Source organism: Cervus elaphus, chromosome 33 (genome assembly GCF_910594005.1).
Source record: "Cervus elaphus chromosome 33, mCerEla1.1, whole genome shotgun sequence".
NCBI classification, from domain to species: Eukaryota; Metazoa; Chordata; class Mammalia; order Artiodactyla; family Cervidae; genus Cervus; species Cervus elaphus.
This window is the reverse complement of record NC_057847.1, coordinates 32,862,853-32,889,267: the sequence shown is the minus strand read 5'-3', so window position 1 is coordinate 32,889,267 and position 26,415 is coordinate 32,862,853. Positions and strand designations below refer to the sequence as shown.

General features: G+C 34.8%; 1 protein-coding gene across 1 annotated transcript in view; it reads right to left on the bottom strand.

Moving 5' to 3' along the window:
* The window catches only part of SCN7A (sodium voltage-gated channel alpha subunit 7), a 78,567-nt gene that overhangs the window by 15,866 nt on the left and 36,286 nt on the right, over positions 1-26,415 (bottom strand). The window contains exons 10-17 of the mRNA XM_043894747.1: positions 22,894-23,097; positions 14,847-14,943; positions 13,917-14,161; positions 12,480-12,653; positions 10,560-10,916; positions 6,178-6,615; positions 3,306-3,411; positions 1,001-1,155 (exon numbers count right to left, since the gene is read on the bottom strand). Coding sequence (XP_043750682.1) covers positions 1,001-1,155; positions 3,306-3,411; positions 6,178-6,615; positions 10,560-10,916; positions 12,480-12,653; positions 13,917-14,161; positions 14,847-14,943; positions 22,894-23,097 — 1,776 coding nt within the window. The remainder of the gene's footprint in view (positions 1-1,000; positions 1,156-3,305; positions 3,412-6,177; positions 6,616-10,559; positions 10,917-12,479; positions 12,654-13,916; positions 14,162-14,846; positions 14,944-22,893; positions 23,098-26,415) is intronic.

The window sequence follows — 26,415 nt, the reverse complement described above, 5'->3', positions numbered from 1 at the left end:
TGGCTACCCACGTGGAATGCGGAAGTAACGTGAGGGGTCAGAGGGCGGTTCTGGAGCCCTGGGAGTGCTCTCCTTCTCAAGGCAAGCGATGGTTATGTGGGTACATTCACTTGGTGAAAATCCTTTATGCTATGCACTTATGATCTGTATGCTTTCCGGGATGTGTGCTAAATGTCAATATAAAGTTTACTTTTAAAATGTATGCAGGACAAAGTCTGGTTCCCAACCATCACACCCTCTTCTGTTTCCTGTATCTCACAATTAACTTTCTTGTGGATCAGTCTCTCATCTTCTTTAATCATACGCAAGCAAATATCAATGCACATTCTATTTTTCTTCCTTTCCTACATAGAATGCAGCATGCTGTGTGCTTTATTCTTTCTTTTTTTTCACTTGTTACTATATCTTGGGGAATTGCAATATCAACATGCAGACAGGTCTTGCATTTTCTAGCTAACGGCACAGTACCCCACTGGATGACTGTACCATAGTGTATTTAAATAGTCACCTAATATGTATTGTTTTTGCTTTTCAATTTTTTGGTATTACAAAAGTTCTTCTTGTAAACACACTTAACACATGTGAAGATTCTAAGATAATTTCCCAGAATTAAGATAGTTGTGTCAATGAGTAAATATATTTGTAGTTCAAAGGTTCTTAAAAATATATACAGTCTGTCTCTTTCCTTATGGAACAAGTACCAAAGTACTAGCACAATATGTGCACATTATTAAACTTTATTAAAATAATAGGGTATTTATTAACATTCTTTTTCCTGCTATCATTCACATATTTTGAAATTATTTATTTAATATTGAATGAAGCATATACAGACTCTCTAAGAAACTGCAATGTATATCTTCCAAAACTAAAATCATAGAATATAAAATTTGGTACTATATTAAGTATTCTGGGGGAAAATAATTTGGCTTGATGACATTATGAATTAATAGACACATGATGCATTTTTCCCATAAAAATATCACATAGGCTCACTTACCAGAGCACCTGTGCTGAGCAGAGTGACAAGGCCAATAAAACACCTAAAGCAACTGTTTTCTACTATTTTGCAGCAAGTTTTCCTTATGTTCTGCCAGATTTTTCCTTTCTTCGGGCCTCTACTGATTTGAGCAGATGAAGATCTTCGTTCATAAACTGTCAAGAATGAAACTATTAAGAACAAAAATCTAGAAATTCATGAAAAGTTAAATATTTCAAATGCTTTAACAATCATTTATTTACAGTATCTAATATAGATGTTCTCTGACTTATAAACATTAGATTTATACTCCTACTGTAGTGACCACTGCAATGGCTGAGGAAAAAAAACAAAAGTTCGTGAGTTCCATAATAGTAAGGAAGGAAGGAAAAAACCTTGATGCTGGGAAAGGCTGAGGACAGGAGAAGGGGGCGACAGAGGATGAGATGGTTGGATGTCATCACCAACTCAACAGACATGAGTTTGAACAAACTCTAGGAGATAGTGAAGGACAGGGAAACCTGTCATGCTGAAGTCCACGGGGTCGCAAAGCGTTGGACATGAATCAGCAACTGAACAACAAGTAAGTAAGTATATGTTAATCGCGTCCAATTCTTTGCAATCCCATGGACAGTAGCCCACACCAGGCTCCTCTGACCTGGAATTTCCCAGGCAAGAATATTGGAGTGGGTCGCCATTTCCTGTTCCAGGAGATCTTCCCAACCAAGAGTTCAAACCCATATGTCTTGAGTCTCCTGCATTAGCAAGGGGATTCTTTACCACTGCACCACCTGGGGACCATAGCAGGAAAAAAGAAATTGTGAAAGGCACAGATGACTCAGAACATCCTGTTACCCTATTAGACACAATCTGAGAAAGAAGATACCCCCACTCCTACAAAACAAACACACCCACACACACCATCTTCCGATTATTAGATTTTTTTGGTATAATGCCTGAAAATTCATTCTGTGAAGATTCACATAACAAGCATTTTCATTTAAATATGCAAATATTTATGACATGTTAAGAGGTATAATATCAATTAAGTAAATTAAATTTATCCTAGTTCTTCAGTGACATGGGATAGAAATTTTGAATGAGACTATTTAAGGAGCTAAGCCTGGATTATGGAGTTTTTATGGGTAGGGTACAGGTGTAATTCTATCTTCTGATCAAGAGAGTTAGCATAAGGAAAACCTGAGGCTTGAAAAGGGTGTGATTAACTAATAAGAGAATGAAGCATGGAGGTGGGTGCAGTTTAAAGTCAATACATTTAAAATTTTTCCCTAGAGCCAATTTATACATTCTTGGTCAGAAAAACATAGGAAATGTTTTCTCCCTGGTCTTTTATCATGTAAGTCCTAGAACTCAGGCTACTGAAAGCAGATTCTTATTTTTGAGTATAGGAATTTGAACATTTAGGAATTGCCATTTTGATGATTTCAGTGATTTTAAATATTTAGAACCTATGGTTATTTGTCAGTCTTGATAGGAGACTAATACACTACTCAGTAGCTCAGTCATCTCCGACTCTTTTTATAGCCTAACAGGCTCCTCTGCCCATGGAATTTTCCAGACAAGAATACTAGAGCAGTTTGCCATTTCCTACTCCAGGGGATCTTCCCAACTCAGGGATTGAACCCGTATCTCTTGTGTCTCCTGCATTGGCAGGTGGATTAGTTACCATTAGCCCCACCTGGGAAGCCCCTTTAGGAAACTAAATTAAATTATAAATTATAGAGAGGTGCATATTACATGTTTAATAACTTAGACAACTGACCGAAGCCCTGTATATTTCTTAATATTCATGGAGCTTATAAAAATAAATGACTATTACATTTGTTTTCCTATGAGTATTTTAAATATTGACCCCATTCTATGAGGTATAAACACACACACACACTAAATTAATCTTTCTATTAATCCCATGAAGTAAGTCTTATTCTTATCCTCATTTTACGTATTAGGAAATGAGTCAGAGGAGGGTAAGTAAAAGCTAGTAAATGGTGGGCTGGGATCTGAACTCAGTATGTGTGATTTCAGAACTAAAACTTTTAACTACTTCATGAGATCCCCTAGGAAGCAGGCCCTTTCTCCCCATTCCAGACATTGACTTTTTCTTTGACATTTATTATAAGTTTCTATCTGTATATATATGAGCATGAGTGCATGTACACACACACAAACACATTTGCATGTGTGTATTCCTTAGTCAAGTTAATAAACTCTTTAAAATTAAAAGGGTATTTAATAGTATTATTAGGTTAAGAGAAATTTAGCCTAATGTTAATATAATGATTAAAAGAACTTATTTTTTTCTTACCATTTCTAAGATGCTTTGGCTTTTCATGTTCATAGACCATTTCTTCTTCTTCAGAGAGAACAATATCAACTGTACTACATTCAGATGAGCTCGACTGCTTTACTTTCTGAAAAGTAAGTCCCACCAAGAAAGTTGCCATTAAAGTTTCATTTACTCCACTATACCTAAAGCTTATTTCATTTTCAGAAAAAAGAAAAATTATGTACAGAAAAATTACTGTCACAGTAAATGACTTTACGCCAATTTCATGATTGATATTAAAATACATACAGAGACTTCCCTGGTGGTTAAGACTGAGCTTCAAGGCAAGGTGCAGGGGTTCAATCCCTGGTCAGGGAATTAAGATCCCACATGCCACATGCCAGTTTTTACAAAAAATAAAAACTAAATTAGAAATAAAATTTAAATGTATACATATCTCTGGGTGTCGAAATGTTTAAAGATATTTTAAAAATTAATGTAAGATAAAATAATTTTCACATTAAAATGAACATATAGTGAATAACATTGTTCTAAAAGATGTATAGGCTATCCCAAATTTCTGAAAAATCTAGTTGGAATATATTAAAAAATTATAAATATTTTGTTCTCTTTGTCTTTTGCACAATAAATGTCAAAGACGTAAAATTAGCAAGTTTTGTTTGCTTTAAGCCATATATTGTCAATTTTAAGACATTATACTGCTCTATTAAAAACAAAATATTCAGGAGGATATTACTTTTAAATAAACAAATCTTTTAAAAGGTTATTTGATTTCCCTTTGTATTCTCTTAATTATTGATAAAATAAGGTATAGCAATGCATTGATTTGGGAGTAGACAATAAATTAATATTATATAATATTCAAGCATACAATAATTGAAAATCATACATTATATATTTAAATGATTCATTTGAGTATTTAAAACCCTCACACATAAATTACTTGATATGATTTTCTCAAAACCCTGAGTATTTATTATTTTAAATTTATAAATAACTCAAAATTATAAATCATTTTAGTAAAAGATTACTTAGTGACCAATATATATGGCTACATTATGAAAAAAATAAGTTTCAAAATCTGATTTAAGTTTGATGTTATTTTTATGAAATTTATATAATTACATATTTGTACTAAAAGAGAAAAGTTCAAATACCAAAGAAAACAAGAATATGAATCTCTGAATTATCATATCACTTGTAATTTTTATATTTTATTCTTTGCTTTTTTAGATCAACATCCTAAATACTCTTGGGCTACATAATCTGGAGAGTGATTAATTAAATATATAATGAAATATATAAATGATAAAATCTTCTCTGAGTAGTTAACCAATCAAAAGAACCAAATAATTATGCAGCTTAAGTAACAACTTCTGAAACTTCAACATTTACAGTTACATTAAGTTCCATCTTTCCTATATATTTTCATATCTCAGACTTTCTAATGAGATTGACAAGAAGTTTTTCAGGACATTTTCACACAATGTGTTGCGATAAATAGCAATTTTACCCAGAAATGTATGGTAGCACATGCCTTATAATGTTGTTATAATTTAAATAAAATCAGTGTGCAAGAGAAGAATATTTTTCATTTCCTAACATTGGTATTAATTAAAGGAAAATGGACCTGACAAGATTGGGTATGATAAGGAGTGAAAATGTTTCTCTGAAAGGAAGATGCTTTTACCAGAAACTAGAAGGACTCTAGATAATTGAAACTTAATGCCTGTTAGAAGGCCAATTTGATAAGCTATTACAGAGAACAGCTGATAAACCAGAAGAGGTCTGGGAGATAAGATGGTACCAGAGACTTTGAGGATCTGGAAAAAGACATTATCTTCCCTGCCCTATGCCAGTGAATGAAATAAAACAATTCTCTAGTGAAGTTCAGTGGAAGTGGCTCACACTGCAGATGTGATCGCTATAGATGTAGCTTTGTATTAAATGGTACCTCCTACTAAGACTGTGCTACTTGCAAATGAAGACAGTAAGACTGGATTCAGTGAAGTATACATTTTTAAAGCTAAGTGAACAGTAGTGTCTGCCCTTCTTTAAAGGTGATCCTTTATTATTTTTTTGGTTCCCTGATGGCTCAGCAGTAAAAAAAATCTGCCTACAATGCAGAAGATGTGGGTTCAATCCCTGGGTCAGGAAGATCCCCTGGAGAAGGAAATGGCAATCCACTCCAGGATTCTTGCCTGCAAAATCCCATAGACAGAGGAGACTGGCGTGTTACAGTCCATGAGGCCACAAAGGAGTTTGACACGACTTAGTGTCTAAACAACAACAACAAATTGTTTACATTTACAACTGATGTTTCTTTTACCCTTTGGTCTTTTAGTCCAACTCAATTATGCTGGACTAATTATGTTCTAATATATGTTGCAGAAATAAACTGACAAGAATCTTAAAATTTTAGCAAGCAGGAAAGTATCTGTATCTTAGCACGCTTCTAGTCTCATCTTATATTAAAGATGATAAACCCTAGGAGAGTTTAGTGATTTCTCCAGTAATATGCATTAATTGTAAAAATCTAGGTTTCTTCAATATGCTTTTTATCACCCCATTAACTGAAGATATTATAATTATGTTATCTAATGTTTGCTAAGTGCTTCCATATTTTAGACATTATTCTATGTACTATTGAACTATTTTCCTTAATCATTCTATCTCTTCTGAGAAATAGATACAATTTTATCCTCATTCACAGATGAAGAAACTTAGGAAGTTTAAGAGACTGGATCAGGAGCAGAAAATCAGGAGAAGGAGTGCTGTAGCTAGGACTGAATGGGTAATAATCTAACTTTGGAACTTCAGCATTGCTTCACTTCCTTGTCAACAGTGCCATCAATCAACAATACGAAACCGTGATGTTACAACAACTTACCTCTTTGCTGCTTCCATCACCTGACTTGCTCTGAATCTCCTTATTGTCTGGATTTTCTATATCAGATTCTTCTGAAGCAATCGGTACAGTTTCTGAGACACTGGGACTGGGGATTAGTGACTGATTCTCATTCTCGGTCATTGTGTTTTTCTCTGTGCCGCTGCTTTTTTCCTTATCCTTGAGGAAATCTTGAGTGTTGCTCAATTCAGAGAGCGTGTGGTCAGAAATATTCTCTTTAACATATACATCACTTACATTGTCCATTGTTTCCTCTAGAACATTTTGTTTTTTGCATAGTATTTTAGAAAGCACATAATTTATTCCCTTTTTAATTCTTGCCATTGCACGCTGGAGATTTTTTGCTTCATCATTTTCTTCAGTTGTTGCAGGCTTGCATGAACCAAATGAGATGATCAACGCCAGAAACAGGTAAAGTATCTGAATGCGGAAGTAAATGAAGCTAAATGCATCTCATTTTTTGTTTTCTTTCAAACAACAACAACAACAAATATTTTTAAAAAGCTGGCCTGCAATCTGAAAACAGCATACACATTATGATGCTCTTTAAGCTATTCAGTTCTTATCTACAGAGGATCAGTTGCTGTGTTAGGAATTTGGATAGCCAGAAGGTTACAATGTTTTATGAAATATCATTTGTTTCTCCTTTACAGATGAAAAACACAAAGCTTACAGATGCCAAGTATCAAAAATCACAGAGGTTGAACTTAAGTCTGTCTTACTCCAGTTTGTTTTCTTTTCTACTAAGCCAGGCAGACTCTCCCAAGGTGAGAAAATCAATTGCTACTCCAGGTGGCTGAATTCACTTCAACCTAACTCAGAAAGATATCAGAAAGATATGTAATGACGTCTTCATGGGTTCTGCAAATTCATGAGGACATTCCTGGGGAGAGAGCTATCCCTAGTTTTGAAGGCCACATCTAATTTTCCTTGTGATGTGCAAGCACAGGGTTTGGGTAGGTTAGTTGATTCTCTGTGGTAATAAATTTGGTCAAATAAGAAAGAGATGAGTAATGGAAGGAGCACTCCTAATATATGCAAATTATTTTGAATTCGAAGATGGTGTGTATTTCAACCTTTACTATCACTGAGAAATAAGATCAAGGCATGTCCAATTTCCAGAGAATTAGATTTTTATTTTGTTTCTTATTGTAGAGTATAAATTATAATTTTAGATTATAAGATTAGAGATAATTAGAGATACATTGATTATTCTTTTAAAGTAATAATTTAGGCATTTTGTCCTTTATGGAAGTTTTCTCTCTTCTCTTCAAATATTTGAACTTTTGGAAATTTAAATTACTTTATGCTTTACATATTATTTTTAAAGGGAAAAGTTCAAATGATATTATGTATAAGAATATGTATATAACTTACATAAAACTTTTCTACTGTATTTCCGAGTTCTTAATACTTACACTGATAATTTATGTGTACATAAAATAAAATAATTAACTATATGAAGATCTGCAACATTCATTTGTTAAAATATCTTTCAGAATTTTGGATCTATCTGAAGAGACAAATTCTCAAACACTCTGATAATTGTTGAGTTTCTCATGCATATATACACCTAAAATATTATGAAGTACCCACCAAATTGTGTTCAATTCTAATAGATTACCTCTAAGTCTCAATAACCAAATCTTTTTATCTCTTAGGAATATAGAAAGCTCAAATAAGACTCACTTGTGGAAAAATAAAAATACTTTTGCAGATAATAAAGTCATAAAATAAATTATCTTAACTGAAACCATAGTTTGGTGTATAAAATAAAATGGAGGGTTTAACATTTGGCTCAGCATTGGAAATTTCTTACAGGTAGGATCTCCTAAACAACTAACATATGTTTTCTATAACCTACCATGACAGACTCTCAATGGCTGAAAAACTGAAAACTGAAAAGATAGTAATTGAATGTCAGTATGGCATCACCAATGCAACAGACATGAACTAAGGCAAACTTCAGGAGATGGTGAGGGACAGGGAGGCCTGGCATGCTGCAATCCATGAGGTTGCAAAGAGTCGGACATGACTGGGCGACTGAAAAACACCACCTACAGACTAGTTTGATTGTTCTTCCACTAGTGTTCCATTTTGCTATCAAGGTTTATTTACACAGAATCTGGGCAGGGGCTCCACGGGCCTTGTAGAAACTACCTTATTAGCATCTCTATCATTCTCAAAGGACAAAGAGCAAGAACAAGCATAATTTAAGGTTGTTGGTTGTTTCTTTTTCCTTTGGTTAAGTATTGTTCACAGTGAGAAAAAAGAAAAGGGTGTTAAGGAAGAATTTCATGACTACAAGCTTCATATGAGTTGGAACCATTTTTTCTCTTCAGTAGATAACTAGCACAATGCAAAGCACAAAGTACATGATAAAGTATGGAATATTTGTTGAAAAATTAATGAATTATGGAACAAATGAAAGATTTCTATGTCAGGATTTGGAGAGGAAAAATTATAATACAATTGTATTTCTAAGAGCTTATGATCTAACATTTCTTATATCTTAGACATGTACACACACTCCCTATCACGCATATATACATATGCAGTGAGTGTTAAAAGACTGAAAATTAAGTTGAAAATGCTGTGATGTAAAGAAAGAACTGTGTAACACTGTAAAATGCAACCACTTTATGGGACTCATGATCCCTTCCTTCATGGAAGTTCTAGCTTCATAAGGAAGATAGACAAGTACATGAACAATTAAACACAGTGTCAGTATGCACTTAGGACAGGAGTGGGTCCAGGGTAAATAAAAGCAATGAGAAATGCACTGATACAATGAATTTTAACCTGTGATTTTTTTGTTTCTTTCTTTTGGGAGATCCGCTTGATCTCTGTGAGTTAGGAGTGAAAAGTAAATATTGAGTCTCTTTTTTTCCCAATAAGAACAAATATATTTTATAAACCATTTTTTTCCCTAAGAAGAATTATGAAAGTGAAAGTCACTCAGTTGTGTCTGACTCTTTGCAACCTCATGGACTACATAGTCCTTGGAATTCTCCAGGCCAGAGTACTGGAGTGGGTAGCCTTTCCCTTCTCTAGGGCATCTTCCCAACCCAGGGATCAAACCCAGGTTTCCTGCATTGCAGGCAGATTCTTCACCAGTCGAGCCACAAGGGAAGCCCTAGAAGAAGTATAAGATACTTCAATTAATGTAATCACTCCAATTATGGAAATTTAGGAGTGAAAGTGTTTCCTCTTAGTTAATATATGATAGTTTCAAAGATCAGTGGTTTTCAAAATTTGCTGCACAATTTAATCAAATGAGGATTTTTTTTTTAATCCTGATGACTAAGCTATGTCCACATAACAATAAAATCAGAATCTCTGGGAATGAATCCAAGACATTATTTTATTTTTATTAGTTCTCCAAGTAACTCCAATGTGCAGTCAAATTTGACAACCAGTGCTACATTTAAGTGCTTCTTAGAATTTAATGTGTACACAGATCACTTAGGGATATTGTTAAAATGTAGATTCCACTTTCACAGGTCTGGGATGGGGTCTGAGAGTCTACACTAATAACTGTCTCCCACATAAAACCAAAGCTACTTAGAGTAGCAGGTTATAACCAGTGAAAATATGATGAACGTCATGTATGCAATTTTCCAGCAGCCACATTAAAAGTATAAACAAAAACAGGTGAAATTAACTTAACTAATACATTTTATTCAACTAAATGTATAAAAATATTATAATTAAAATGCTTTCACTTCAGTCATGTCCAACTCCTGATGGCGCCATGGACCATAGCTCACCAGACTCCTCTGTCCATGGGATTTTCCAGGCAAGAATATTGGAGTGGGGTGCCATTTCCTTCTCCAGGGGATCTTTCCAACCCAGGGATTGAAGCTGCATCTCTTGTGTCTCCTGCACCGGCAGGCGGATTCTTTACCACTAGTGCCACCTAGGAAGCACTTTCAATATAAGAATTATTAATGAAATCATTTACATTCTTTTTTGGGGGAGGGCAGGAGAAGAGGGGGACAACAGAGGATGAGATGGTTGGATGGCATCACCAACACAATGGACATGGGTTTGGGTGGACTCCGGGAGTTGATGATGGACAGGGAGGCCTGGCATGGTGCAGTTCATGGGGTTGCAAAGAGTCGGACACAACTGAGCAACTGAACTGAACTGAAGACTTCAAATTCAGTGGGTATATTACACTTATAACATATCTCAAAGTGGACCACTCATATTTTAACTGATTAATGGCCACATGTGGCTAAAGGCCTCCATATCAGACAGCACAGTTGTAGACCACTGGCTTCCATAAGTCTTCATTAGGAAAATGCCAGACTACAATACATAAGTTTTTCAAGGAAAGTTTTAAAGCACGGATTACTTACCAATAATTTTCCAATTAAAATCACCATCATGTAAAAAGGAATACAACTCAATTGACCTGCTACCTTAAAGCAATCCCATAAAGTCTCTATCCACTCTCCACAGAGAATCCGGAATACATTCAGGAAAGAATGGAAGAAATCATGCATGTGCCAGTGTGGAAGCTGACAGTCTTCATTTATGTTGCAGACATATTTTTTGTAATTTGAACCATACAGGTTTAGGCCAACCACAGCAGAAAAGAATATAAACGTGAACAACAGCAGGACCAAGTCTTTCAGGGCAACTATTGAGTTACAAAGAGTCAGCATCAGAATCTTAAATGTTGGCCAGTATCTTCCCAATCTAAAAATTCGTAACTGATGGAGCAATGTAAAAACAACAAAAATAAGAAAAAAAAATAACAAAAACTCTGGTCACTATTAATTACAATGTACATTTAAAATTTTTATTAGCATTATACCTATAAATGTGTGTAGTCTCTAATGTAATATTCACTTTTGAGCATTATTAATACTAAGCACCGAAAATTCAGTTTATATACAACTTTTAATACATCTTACATGTTCTATAGTTTTTTACACCAAACTTAAGTATACTTTCTATTGATCTGTCAATTCCCATTTTTTCAATATTATACTATCATAAGTACTCTAGTTTTGTTTTAATATCTGGTAAAGCAAGTTTCCATTCTTTATTTTTTTACAAAATATATTGAATATTTTCCCACATTTCAACATATAGATGATATTGGAAAAGTCTCAAGGGTCCATTGAAGTCCACTGACAGTTCTATTGTGTGCATGAGTGCTAAGTTACTCAGTCGTGTCTGACTCTTTGTGACCCCATGGACTGTAGCCTTGCCAGGCTCCTCTGTCCATGGGATTTTCCAGGCAAGAATACTATTGTGTATTTACCTTTAAAATTAACATGAGAGCGAAACATTCAAGGTTTAATCTGAATATTTCACTTATTTTCACTAGATTTAAAAATTTTTATTCACATGGCACAAAATCACTTTAATATTTGAGTCATCTAAAATCCACATAAAATCCATATCCAACTTTTTCCGGTATGTAGTTGGCTTATGGGACTCAAGGATTAGGACTTAACACTTAACCATGTAAAACTTAATCATTTTAGGTTCAATCTGTTACTAGTCTTTCAGATATTTTGATACAATCTTTTATTATATTGTCTGTATTTCCTAGTCTTGCTTCATTTATAAATTCAATAAATACAACTTTTATATTTTCCTCTTACTCATTAGATAAGCCTATGGATAAAGACAGGGTTCTGAAGAATTACTTGGATAAGATTAAATCTACGTAATTATTTTCATTTCTGCTACATTCCTTCAACTGGTTAACAGAATAAGATAGTATATTATTTATCAAATACCCAACAAATTCCATAAATATTATTCTAATAACATAATTTCTTTGCTTAGTTCCCTGATGCTTTTACTGCCACCTATATTTTAGGCATATATTGATTCTGACTTGATAACCTTCATAGTAACATTCTATTAGCCTGACAGTCTTTCTTTTACAAAATTTTCAAATCTATATTTAGATATACTCACCTGATTCTAACTCTTTAGTTACACATTGGCATTCAGCTTTTGGGACTCTGTATTACCCTGCTTCTCAAAACTGCCCCAGTAATCCTGACCCTGCTTTACAGAACTATATCTCAAATTCACTGTATATATGGCTTATTTCTTTTAATGCCTGGGCCAAACAGCGTTAGAAACTACTTACTCTTTTCTGGGTTACTTTCTAACCTTGTTACATAGGAATTATTTCATTTAATAGTTCCAACATACCAACAGGATAGGTATTACTATTCCTCCCACTTTATGTCTGAGGAAACTGAAATGAATTTTTATAAAATAAAATTTAGGTCTTGTATTCTACTTACCACCCTGAATGATCGTAAAATAGCCAGTTCATGAAAATTTGTTAGATAAAGTTCTGCTAAACCATGGAACACAATTAGGCTATCATAAATGTTCCAGCCTACTTGGAAATATCCATATGGATGCAAGGCAATTATTTTAAACATCATTTCTGTTGTGAAAATTCCAATAAACACCTAAATAAAACAAAACACAGGGATGAGAATATGATTTCAATAGCTCTATCAGAACCCTCACACAGAATAAATTTTCACTGTCACTTTCTTCACATTTTCTCTGTCAAAATATGATTAGTTTTGGAGTCTGCATCACAAGGACATGTTCATACATTTTGTTTGACAATCTAAAGTCAAACATTGTATATAGAATCTTCAATTACTTTAATAAAAGTCATCCTGGAAGAAAACAAAGGAATATTTGAGAGTGAAAAATCTTTTCATTTTGAATAGTTCCTTTGGGGATAAAGAGTACATATTAAGATTCTTAATTTTTTAAAAATATAAAAGAAAATTTAAAAAATATAGATGATCTAAAAAAAGGTAAACCTATGAAAACTGTCATTTGAAAAACTGTACGGGCAGAAATAACTAAATTATTGTTTTGGTAGCAAATAAATATATAGTTCAAAACTGGTAGCAACTGACAGTATTAACATCAAGCAACTGTGCTATGCTGTGTTTAGTTGTGTCTCAGCTGTGTCTGACTCTTTGCGACCCCATGGACTGTAGCCTGCCAGGCTCCTCTGTCCATAGGGATTTTCCAGGCAAGAATACTGGAGTGGGTTGCCATGTCCTCTTCCAGGGGATCTAAACCCAGGTCTCCAGCATTGCAGGCGGATTCTTTACCATCTGAGCCACCACAAAAGCCTACTATTCAGCAATAAAAGCAAACAAAATTGAACAATATAGATTGACCAAAACTGATCGAATATAACTTGTTTTTAAACTCATGGAAAGTTTTTTCTCTTGCCTTTTTTTTACATGAAAAAAAAAAAGAGGTGAATTTCAAAAATACCTTGCCACAAAGATAAGCTCCAATCTAAGGTAGGTTCAGTTGTAACAGGATTCAAAATTCAGGTGTCAGTGAAGAACTTGTGTCTGTTATTTCACCTCTGCCTTTGTGATCTAGGGGCTACCATATTAAGAGAGGGGATATTTGAGATGGGAAAGGAAATAAATAATTTTTATTTAACTTGACTTCCATGCAGCTGGCTAGAAATCTTAAACAGACTCTAGCTAGAAATCTATTCAAAGGTAAGAACATTTACAAAGGAGGGCTTGGAGAGGTGAGGTAAGGAAGCATGAAAACGATACTTCATTTAATACTCATACAATGTATTTGCAACATTTTGGAGTTATAAAGTAAAATAATGAGGATAATGGTGACTAAAGAAAAGCCCTGAAATTGCAGGAGAAAATAACTTACAATGAGAGCCTTACCACGTTTCCAATGCTGAGAATATTGCTGCTTTCCAGACTCATTGGATAGTGTTCCAAGGCCAAAAAATTTATGTTTAGAATTATACATATGATAAGGAAAAGATCAGTAAATGGGTCCATTATAATCCCATGGACAAACTCTTTCAATTTTAACCAACAGGGAGAACAATCCCAGATCAATAAAGTTTTAGCACATCTATACCAACAAAATGGGCATCTCTGCCTGGATTTTTCAAGCTCTGAAACTGAAAGAACAGAAAATTATACATGAGTTAATTGTTTATTTAATCATTAAGCATCTAATTAGTAGAAAATTTTTACTTTTGCAAGCAAAGGGAGGTTATAAACTAGACTTCTAATTTTGAAATAGCAAACAGAAATATTTTGAATTAATGAAAATCAAAGCAAAGTAAATTTCCTCTATTTTGCTCATGCTTGCTGTCCTAGACAAATGAAAATGAAAAAATTATGTACTAGAATTAAAATATAGGAGTACTTCTCAAGAAAAACTAATATGGAATATAACTGAGAGTACCATGTTTATAATTTTAGATTTATATGCTTTATAAAATAATGTCTTTCAATATTATCTATAATAATGATTACTGGTTATACATATATTAAAAGTAGAGACAAGTATAAAAAGAGCCTCAATATGTTAATGTTATATACTCCAACCTGTATTTTTAGTTAAAATACTCATGCCACTTTCAGTGTTAAAGAAAATTCCTTGGCAGTTTTTGGTGGCCTTTTTCAGTGTTTAAAACATTATGCTTATGAAATTTTAAAGTACTGTTAACCCTAATAGTCTCATGTTCTTCCTTAAATTTTAGTTATTATCAACTAAAATTCGGAAGAAACTGGAGGATTTCTTAAAAGTGAGTTATAAAAATGATACCTTTCATCACGTCTAAATATTTTTTACTTTACCTCCTTTATGGTTGATAGTAGCATCATCCGACGCACCCAAAGAAGTAATCATAGAAGCTGATGATCTTTTCTTCATTTCTATCTGTATGGTCTTAGTCTAAAAAGAAATTTGATGAGTCTAATTCTGGCTTCTCCCCTTTGTAGATTCAAGATTATAGCTATAAGAAGGTTTATAACCTTCTTAAAAATGCCAATTCTTACTTCCAAAAACCTTTCGGGTTCCATAATTGGCCACTTTTTACACTATAGTTACTTTTTTTGGGGGGGTGCTGTGTGGCATGAGCGATCTTAGTGCCCCAACCAGGGATCAAACCATTGCACCTGCAGTGGAAGCACAGAGTCCTAACCACTAGCCTTTCCGGGAAGTCCCACTATACGTACTATTAAACTGACTTAGGATTATTTGGAAAACACATGTGCATTACTTGTAGGTCAACCAAATCACTTTATACTATGAGGTAAACTATAAAAGGAGCAAACTAGAGAATGTTAGTGCTATTACCCATATTTGACAAAGAATTCAATGTCCAGTTTAGAATTATTGTGGAACATCCAGTTGGCAGATATGCTACTGAATATTAACTGCTACTGAGTATTAACACCTTACATTTCTCTAGCGCCTTATATTTTTTTACTTGAAGATGTGTTAACTATGACTTCATAAACACTCTTGATTAAACCAAATTATTTGGTGTTGAGATGATAGAATATGTCTCATGTAATATCAGGTAACAGAATGAATTTTAAAGGATGGGTCTGATTAGAACACACATAATAATCCCAAAAAGAAATCATTTCTTTCTGTCCCTCTTGTCTCTTGTATAATGGTTTTAAGATATCCTGTTTTGCTGATACAAAGTTTAAAAGAACCCTTGCATTGGATAGGCGCTCAAAACACTTAAGGCTGTGATGTAGGTATTACAAGTTCTACATATTCATGATGATCACAAGTATGGCCCCAGAGGTCTCTAGTGATCATGAGTAAATTTTGTTTTTGAATTTAAACTGTAAGTAACTGACAAGGGATAGATGATATCACACCATAGAACTCCCAACGATTTTTACATTCGGCACACACGAAGAATAATAATATTTGTATGTTTCTTAATTTGGTAAATAGGTGAGCCTAATAGGTGAAATAGTGTGTGTTAGTCACGCAGGTGTGTCTGACTTTTTGTTACCCCATAGACTGTAGCCCACCAGGCCCCTCTGTCCATGGAATTATCCAGGCAGGAATACTGGGGTGGGAAGCCATTCCCTTCTCCAGTGGATCTTCCTGATCCAGGGATCAAACCCGGGTCTCCCACATTGCAGGCAGATTTCTTTACCATCTGAGCCACCAGTGAATAAACTTACATAGGTGAGGTACCTTTTGAATAAGGATAACTGGCATGGGCACTGAGGGAATTAATGGTTGAGGTTCACTGATAACCCAGAACACTCTGGCAGGCAGGCTCTGCTGTGGTCTATCTGAAGTCTCAGAAGAGATATCAAGGAAATCATCAAATTCATTTCACTCGGTATCAGTCAAGTTCCCCCTAATTTCAAAAATACTAGAGCTCAAAGAGGCAAAAACTAATTCCACTATATACTGAGTTCCATCAGAAAAATGAGTTTCTTTAAGTCTACAGATCTCTGTTGCTTCACTTTTTTCTTAATTGAAAAAATAAGCAAAAGTTCAGGATGCAAAACTAATTTATTGATCTAAACCATGCTTATTCCAGAAAGTATTTTCTTAGCTGACTTACAAGGCTATATAAAATATGTGATAATTTCTATAATTCCAAATTTCTATGAGTTAAAATCCAACAGAACTATAATTTTTCTGTTATTAAAGCCCAAGAGGAATTTGCCAGGTGTTTCTTCATAAAGATACCCTGTCAAATCGTTAATAATATCCTTCACTACATTCTTAATACTGAGGAATTATTCCTCACAGAGCTGCTTCTGATAGTGACAATGTTTGATGAATTTACATCAAAGAACAATCTGGTAAAGATAACCATCCATGGTTGGAGGGGCAGTGGAGGGGGGAGGGTAATAATATTATTGTTGATACAGTCAAGGCTCAATTCTTTACTGATTTAGTTTGAACTGTGGATACATTTGGGCTTCCCAGGTGGTGTATGGTAAAGAACCCACCTGCCAATGCAGAAGATTTAAGAGATGTGGGTTCGATCCCTAGGTCAAAAAGATCCCCCGGAGAAGAGCAAGGCCAACCACTCCAGCATTCTTGCCTGGATAATCCCATGAACAGAGGAGCCTGGTGGGCTACAGTCCACATGGTCACAAAGAGTTGGAAACAACTGAAACGACTTGGCATGCACACATGCAAGGATGTATTTTAGGATATGAAATGAACAAACTACATTATCAGTCTAGTAATATATTTACCTCAATTGAGCCTTTCAAAAAATATTGAATAAGTGCCCATAAGTTGGCCAACTACTAAAGATATTGCTATTTTATAATGCAAATTGAGAGGACTATGATGGAAAAAAAATCTCCTTTTTGAAAGTATAAGTGCTAATAAGGGCATATGCCTGAATTTTAGACAATCCAATGTTAAAATTAGACTGGAAGAAGGGGCTAAGATTCTTCTCAGCACTGGTTTCAATTTTCTCTGGAAGGGAGCTATTAATAAGGAAGAACTCAGTCATACTTCTGGTGTTAAGCAATGAACACCTGGATTGTTCATCTTGGACTCAGGCTCACTCTCCTTACTGAAACCACACTGGCCTATTTCATTCTCTAACTCATCCTGTTCCTGCCCACCAGAGAGCAAGGAAGGAATCATTCTTCAGATCTCAACTCAAATGCCAGGTCCTCATAAAAACCTTTTCTGACTCAGAGAAATCCTTCATTAAAGGCTCTCAAAGAACTATGTTTCTCACTTTTATAGCACCTTCCACATTTTCATTTAATTTTTTTAGGGAAGAATAATACTCACCAGGTACCCAATAGGTTGCTTCAACCATTAATGACATTATACTTTCCATTTTTCATGTATTACCCACCCTACTTTTTTCCTGAAGTATTGTAAACAAATTTCACACATCATAAAATTTCAGGTAAGCTCTTTTAAAAAATAATCACAACACCATTACCAACATCAAGCAAAATTAGCAATTCCTTAATACTACCCAATACCTAGATCATGCTCAATTTTATTTCATTACTCAGAAACATTCTATTATAGTTAATTTGTTCCAATCAAAATAAGGTAAAACTTTTTTTGGTTTGTGGTTCTGTTGGTTATCTTATATCATTTTATTTATCCTACATGATTTGTTAAAAATACTGAATCACTCATAGAATTTTCCACATTCTTAATTTGGCAGATTATGTCTTTTTAGTGTAATTCAATGCATTCTTCTCTCCTATAGTCTCTAGAAAGAGATGATTAGATTTAGAAGCTTATTAGACAGTACAGACTTTGGCAAGAATATATTGTGGTGTTTTATGTTTCTTATTTAAAAACATCAGGAAACACAATGCCTGGTGGTCCCAGTTACAGATTTGCTAGAATAGTTTTATAGTTTATCTCCCCAATAGACCACTAGCTTCATGAAGACAGACAGTGTATCTGTATTCACCAATTTTTAAATCTCCAATGTTTAATACAAGCCTAATACAGAAAATTGTCAATGATGTTTTATTTAATTATACATGTAAATTCTAAGATTGTCATTTTAGATGGGCAAATATTTTTTCATACCTACATTCCTACTGTTGTGTATATCTGATTCTTTTCGTAAGTTTTGCCAATAACTGAGAATTCATAGACAAATTTCACCTAGAAACTGTGTAATTGATGGAATAATAAGGTTTCAGTGTTGACTCTCTAGAACAATGATGAAAAATGTGTTCTCTTTCTCACTGTCATGAAATCAAACACCTATAAGTATAGATTGAATTTTGCAACTGGAACTCCTCAGTAAGAATTAAATTGAGAATTTGTGAAGACACTATTTATGTATCTGGCACATGATGTTGTTGCTCAGTCGCTAAGTCATATCTGACTCTTTGTGACCACATGGACCGCACCATGCCAGGCTTTCTTGTCCTTCACTATCTCCCCAAGTTTGCTCAAAGTTACATCCATTGATTGGCGATGCTATCTAACCATCTCGTTCTCTGCGGCTCTCTTCTCCTGGCACATAGCTGACAATAAATATTATATACTATTATTATTACTTTCATTATTATTATTTTAATTATCCCTTTAGGGGGACACAGTCAAAGACTTGAGAATTTCATATTGAGGAGTATTCTCCATATGGACTGCTGTGCCTTCTTGCAGTTGCCTTCTTGTGTTTCCTATAATTAATCAATACCATTTTTTCAGTTGCTTAGTATACTCTAAGCAGTGCCAAGTGCTTTACAAGCATTTATTTAATTTGAATCTCACAACTTACGACAGATATTATAATATACACCTTACAGATGAAGAAACTGAGGTTTAGAATGGTTAACTTCAGATATGTAGATGACACCACCATAATGACAGAAAGTGAAGAGGAACTAAAGAGCCTCTTGATGAAGGTGAAAGAGGAGAGTTAAAAAGCTGGCTGAAAACTCAAAATTAAAAAAACAAAGATCATGGCATCCGGTCCCCTCACTTCATGGCACATAGATGGGGAAAAAATAGAACAGTGACAGGCTTTATTTTCTTGGGCTACAAAACCACTGTGGCTGCAGCCATGAAATTAAAATACACTTGCTTCTTAGAAGAAAAGCTTTGACAAACCTAGACAGCATATAAAAAGAAGAGACATTATGGTCCATATATTCAAAGTTCTGGTTTTTCCAGTAGTCCTATACGGATGTGAGAGTTGAACCATAAAGAACGCTGAGCACCAAAGAATTGATGCTTTCAAACTGTGGAGCTGGAGAAGACCCTCGAGAGTCTCTTGGACTACAATGAGATCAAATCAGTCAATCGTAAAGGAGATCCACCCTGACTATTCATTAGAAGGACTGATGGTAAAGCTGAAGTCTCAATACTTTGGCCACCTGATGTGGAGAGCCAACTCATTGGAAAGGACCAAGATGTTGGGAAAGACCGAAGGCAGGAGAAGGGGGCGACAGAGGATGAGACGGTTGGATGGCATCACCAACTCAATGGACATGAGTTTGAGCAAACTCCAAGAGATAGTGAAGGATGGGGAAGCGTGGCGTGCTGCAGTCCATGGGGTTGCAAAGAGTTGGACCTGACTGAGTAACAACAACGGAAGGTTAACATACTTGGCAAATATCATAAATCTAGTAAGCAGCTAAAATGGACTGAAATCTATATTAATCTGACTGCAAAACTGTGATTTTAGCCAATATAATCTACTGTTTTATTGTAATGTGAGAATATGAAACATATATGCAATTTCCCAGTAATTTCAATGTAGGAATTAGAATTTGCCGAGTGTTACATCAGTCACCTAAAGAGTCCTCAGTATGTTCCATTTAAAATTCTTCATTCTCCAGCATTATCTTATGTGTAAAAAAGGAAAAGAAAATACATCTTGCAAAAATGACTTTTACTCTCATTTTCCCAAGAAACTTTTGAATGACAAAATGTTCTAGTACTCTTCCAGGAAAAGAAATCTCTCATAATTGAAAGACTATTTAAATCCAGAAAGGGTTTATGTGGTCCAGAATAGCCAAATGAATGGAGATATTGGGAAATTACAAAATACTCTAAGTTCTTCACAAGCAGAGTTAATAGGGCATCTTATCTGAAATAAGAGAAGAATTGTGCTCTTGGATATATCTGTGTGTAGCTCTTATCATTTGAAATGCCACTTCAAAACAAATTATACATTCCACATATCATTCGGACTACAATCATTCAATCTGTAGGATCTCAGACTCATTTCTAGAGACAGAAAGCTGTGTAATTTATCTGTGACTTCCTCATGAGTGATATAAAGGCTATACTCAACAGCTTCTTTTGATTAATATACATGCTTTCTTCATACCGTCCACAATTGCTTCTTCTTTCAGTGGTATGCACTGACCTTGTAGATAAATGTATCTATCAATAACTTGTCATTTGGTATGATCCTACATTATGTCATTCAGGCCCTACTTTTTAGTGGAATGACTTTTCTTGAGTTTCTTTACTGATCACAGCTTAATGAGAGAGCTAGTTAATAGAGAGTTATCATTTTCCCCTTTTGGTCCAGCAGAGGCCTTTGATTAATGAACCTCTTCGCCAGTCATACCACACATGCCAGAGTGAATCATGGCCCATTTCCTCCTTTTTTTTTTTTTTATCTTTTCTACATGAGGGATAAGCAAGATACAGTTCTTTTCCCTCAATTCTGTCCTTTTTACATCTACTAGAAAATGTAGTTCAAACACTTCTTCCCATGTAGACAGTCTTCATTAGCAAGTGTCAAGAGTGAAAATAGTAACAAACCCAGAGGGAGGGAAGAGAAGGCAAGGCACGGCTCCCTTCCCACAAGTGAGGGCCCTGTAATCAGGTCAGTGGGTGGGAGCACTGGACTTGCTTGTGACCCCTCTGGGCTGAGCACCTTCCAAAGGACAAACTCTGAGGCAGTGGGGCACCTCACAGCACCGGGGAAGGGAGCAGCACCTCAGAAGAGGCAGGAGTTCCACCCCTCAGGCTGCTCTGGCCCCTGCCCGCCACACACCTGGACAGCTCTGGGGAGGGATACTAGGCGGCTGAGCCAAGCCTGGGAAGAGGTGTGAGACAGCCAGGTCCTGTGGAATACAAGAAAGCTGCTTCTGGTTGCTTTCTGGGGGCTTGTTCGCCCTTTTTGCACACTTACAGCAGAATTTAGATTTTTTTTAAGATGATTTTCTATAACTTTAATATTACTCTGCCAATACTTTTAGATTCATAGACCAGATCTTTTGCTATGAAGCTAAACATCTAAAAGTACATTCAAATGGAATACCAGGGTAATTGAAAATTAGAGTAAAACTGTATTAAGCTTTACTTATCATGAACTTAATTACTGCACAGATAAAATAACTTCTTATGCCAGGATGGACAGTGCATTTCCTCTTGAAAGAGCCAGAAAGTCAATATTTTTTTTTCTCTTTTCACAACTTCACTACTATACTTTGATCCACGCTTTTAGTACTTTCTAGCTTCTAAATTGTGGGAGGTGCTATCACTTTTGAGTTGAACACTGAAAATTTCCAAAGTCAATTCTGATGTTCTGTATGAAGTAAGTTTAAATTAATAAACTATGCCTGCATTACGAGAAAAAAAAAAGTGTATACTTCGTTACAAGAAGTTCAAATACATATATACATATATATATACACCCATAGTTTATTATATATATAATATATTTTATATAATATATACTGTGTATATATATCGGAGAAGTCAATGGCAACCCACTCCAGTACTCTTGCCTGAAAAATCCCATGGACGGAGGAGCCTGGTAGGCTGCAGTCCATGGGGTTGTGGAGTCGGACACCACTGAGCAAATTCACTTTCACTTTTCACTTTCATGCATTGGAAAAGGCAATGGCAACCTATTCCAGTGTTCTTGCCTGGAAAATCCCATGGACGGAGGAGCCTGATAGGCTGCAGTCCATGGGTTTGTGGTGTCAGACACGACTGAGCAACTTCACTTTCACTTTTCACTTTCATGCATTGGAGAAGGAAAAGGCAACCCACTCCAGTGTTTCTGTCTGTAGAATCCCAGGGACAGCGGAGTCTGGTGGGCTGCCGTCTATGGGGTCACACAGAGTTGGACACGACTGAAGCGACTTAGCAGCAGCAGCAGTATATATATATATATATATACATCCATAGTTTATTAGCAGTAGTAATCAGCATTTTGGAACAAAAATATTGTATATATTAAGTGACCAAAAAACGTTGGTCACTCTTACCACACCACACTCAGAAAAGAATGTTATGTAGGAAAAGTCAGCCCTTTTACTAAAATCACTTATGATCTTATCATGTACCACACATAGATAATGAACATCTATTAGAACAAATATGCTCCAAGACTTGAGAAGATACATTCTGACTCTAAAAGAGCATTAAAAAAATCTATACCTCTGCTGTTATTTTTTCTTCTTGAAGTTCTGGTAAAGGCTTCTGAAATTCCTGATCAATCTTAGATTTCTCAGTAGCTGTCTGCTTTTCTTCTTCATAGGATATAGCAAGTAAGCCTAAGAACAAACTTGCCATATAAAAGGCAAACCAAAAACTTATCACAACAAAAAATATCATGTAGACCTTCCCAGAAGCATAAAGGATCTAAGGAGAGGTGGAAAAAAGACAGAGAGGAAATGTTATTTGTCTTACTGTGATCTCTTATTTTAAAATCAAAAAAAAAAAGAAATTTTGTTAGAATTTAGTTACAAGTGGAATGCAATTACAAGACAGTTAAAGTACTGGCTTTACCTGGAGAAATAACTAAAAAGCTCTTTAACTTTAGACATATATGTAAGATACAAAATAATGGTACAAAATCAGGGAAGAATTTAGTAATTTAATTCAGGGTGAGCATTTGACATTTTTGTCTTCATTAACAGATCAAACATAATGAAAGAAAAAACTGTCATCTTTCAATAAAGAACGCTGGATAGTCCGAATATGAATGATTGTTTCCTTTGCAATAGAATCTTTAAATATATGAAGTGTAATAAAGTCAAAGGATGAATGTCTGGATATTACTTTCTTTGGATCATTACTTTATGGAAACATCACAACAAAGTACAAGATCATGTCTGTTCAAAGAGAGGAGGAACAGGAATATTTGATTATCTGTCAGGATACTTGCTTTCGTGAAGAACCTCTGCACAAATCACCTAGGAAAGTCATACAATTCACATATATTAAGTCATTTATGGATATACATGCATGCTTCCCTTGTGGTTCAGACAGTAAAGAATCTGCTTGCAATGCAGGAGGCATGGGTTCAATCCCTGGGTTGGGAAGGTCCCCTGGAGGAGGGCATGGCAACCTACTCTAGTATTCTAGCCTGGAAAATCCCCATGGACAGAAGAACCTGGCGGGCTATAGTCCGTGGGGTCACAAAGGATTGGACAAGACTGAGACACTAAGCCCTGCACATGTGTGCAAAGCTGCTTCAGTCATGTCTGACTCTGTGACCCTACGGACTATATCCTGCCAGGCTGCTCTGTCCTAGGGATTCTCCAGACAAGAAAACTGGAGTGGGTTGCCATGTCCTCCTCCAGGGGATCTTCCCAAGCCAGGGATCGAACCTGCATGTCTTATGTCTCCTGCATTGGCAGGCACGTTCTTTACTACTAGTGCCACCTGGAAAACCCCATTTATGAATAGAAAAATACAAAGTAGCAGATCTCTAAACTGAGCATTGACTGGCTTTTATTTCAAAATAAGTACCTAAGATATATCAGAAAATTGAAAAATTTATAAGTAGATATTACAAATCCAAAATATAGTCCATTGATCTATCCTCACTGATTACAAGTAGATGAACAAATTTCAGGAAAACATATGGGAAAAGTTTTCACTTTTAAGCATTCATTTGAATCAATAGACAAGTCTTACTTACAGAAAATATTGTGTTGGCATGTTAAGAATGTTTACAAATTAACAGGAAGTTCTAACATCTAATCAGAAATAATTTCTTCTTAATAAGAAATTTTTAATAAACAGTATTTTTTAATAAACTCTATTATCCAAGTGAGTAAGCTATTTAGGATTTGGTTAAATATTTTCCCCACTAAATAGCTGTTATCCACAATACATTCAGAAGTCAGTATTAGATATCACGAGTATTGTAGGATATACACATTAATAAATACTTTATGTTTGTTATTTCCTTAATTCCATGTAAAACATTTACATTGTATTTACCATGTAAAAAGGAGATGAAATTAGATAAAGATCTCACAGCTGTGGGGAAATGCCTGAATCCAAAATTTTTGTTCTTTCCACTAAATGAAGCTGATAGAGAATAAAAGCATACAATCTTATTAGAATGAAAAAGTGTGCAAATTCAAGTTTTATTGTATTTTAGCAGAAAACAGGGGCTAATTACAGCCTGTTTACCGTATATTTTTATGAAAATCAAATGAAACAATGTATGGGAGGATCTCAGCTCATGGCAAGTATGTGATAAACGTGAACTGTGATTGAATATAACCCCACTCCATGAGAAGTGACAACCTGCTTTGTTCATTTCTGTACCAATGCCACATCAGAATACTTGGATTAAATAATGCTTGTTTAATGAATGGGGAATGCTATTCTCCAAAACACAAGCTGTACTCTTTGGGAATAACTGTTGAATTTACCTAGTCATGGTTCAATAGAGCAGTGCTGAGTAAAAAATCCAGTCCAAATCAAAGCAAACCTTATCTATACTAGTCAATAAAATCCTAGAGTGCAATAATGATGAAGGTCTTGAAAGACTCCAGAATCAGGGCATTCCCAGACTGTTCTCATTTCCCTGGTGTGTGATGGGATTTCTTTTAAACAATTACTAACAAGTAAATTAACTTACACACTTTGAAAGCTGTAAATAAAAGGCAAGACATTCACTATTATATAAACAATTCATAAATATTCACTTAAATTTTTTGTTTATTAAAATTTTATTAAGCATTTCTATATGTTAGATGCTGAGAAGACAAAAATTAAAATAAGACAAAATAATTCTTAGGTCATTTATCTCCTAATGGGCAGAAATACTGAACAAGCAAACATGATTGCAGAGACCATATCTTAAAGGGCGCTATGGACCATGCATTTGGACACTGAACTTCATCCTATAGACATCTGGAAATCACTGGAGGATTTTGAAGAGGATAACATGGTAAGATTAGTTCAGAAATAAGAAGTTCCTAGTGTTGTGGAGGAGGCATGATACTTGTTAAAAAGTTTGACAAATAACAATATACTACTCTTTCAAAATTAGAAAAATATAGTTTGCATAAAGAAAACAATCACTTGTAATATTTTAAGTACTTCTACTAGAAACATAATTTTCCTACAAGCATGTTTGGTTTACTTGATTTTCATTTAATAATATATTATGAATCTTTGTGCTAAAAATATATTACCTTATTCTTATCATTATTAATGGCCTATAAACATACACATATGTATATACACACCATAATTTATCTATTCAATCATAAAAAGTACAGTACATGTGTGTTTAAAAAGAGTATTCTTCAACTGCACATACTTTTGGAATTTAAAGTAATTATTTTATCTAATATCTTTTGCTATTAACTATGCTGCTGAAAAACACTGCATATTCCACTTTTCTTAAAAGAAAAGCTGAATCTACATTTTTAATGAGTATATATTATATCCTTCTGAGAAACTATGGCACACAAAAGGAGAATCAGAATTTTTGTTTAAAGTCTCATAACAGTAAGCTTTCTGTTACTATAACTGGAGCATGACTGACTATTAAAAGAGGATGAGAAGAAATAGAAGAATTAAAAAGAAATAGTACATTGTAGGCATGAATAACCTTTCGTTTCAGCATGTGAATTCTTAGTTGCAATACACGGGGTTCCTTGACCAGGGATCAAATTCACTCCCCCTGACTTGGGAGCTCAGAGTCTTAGC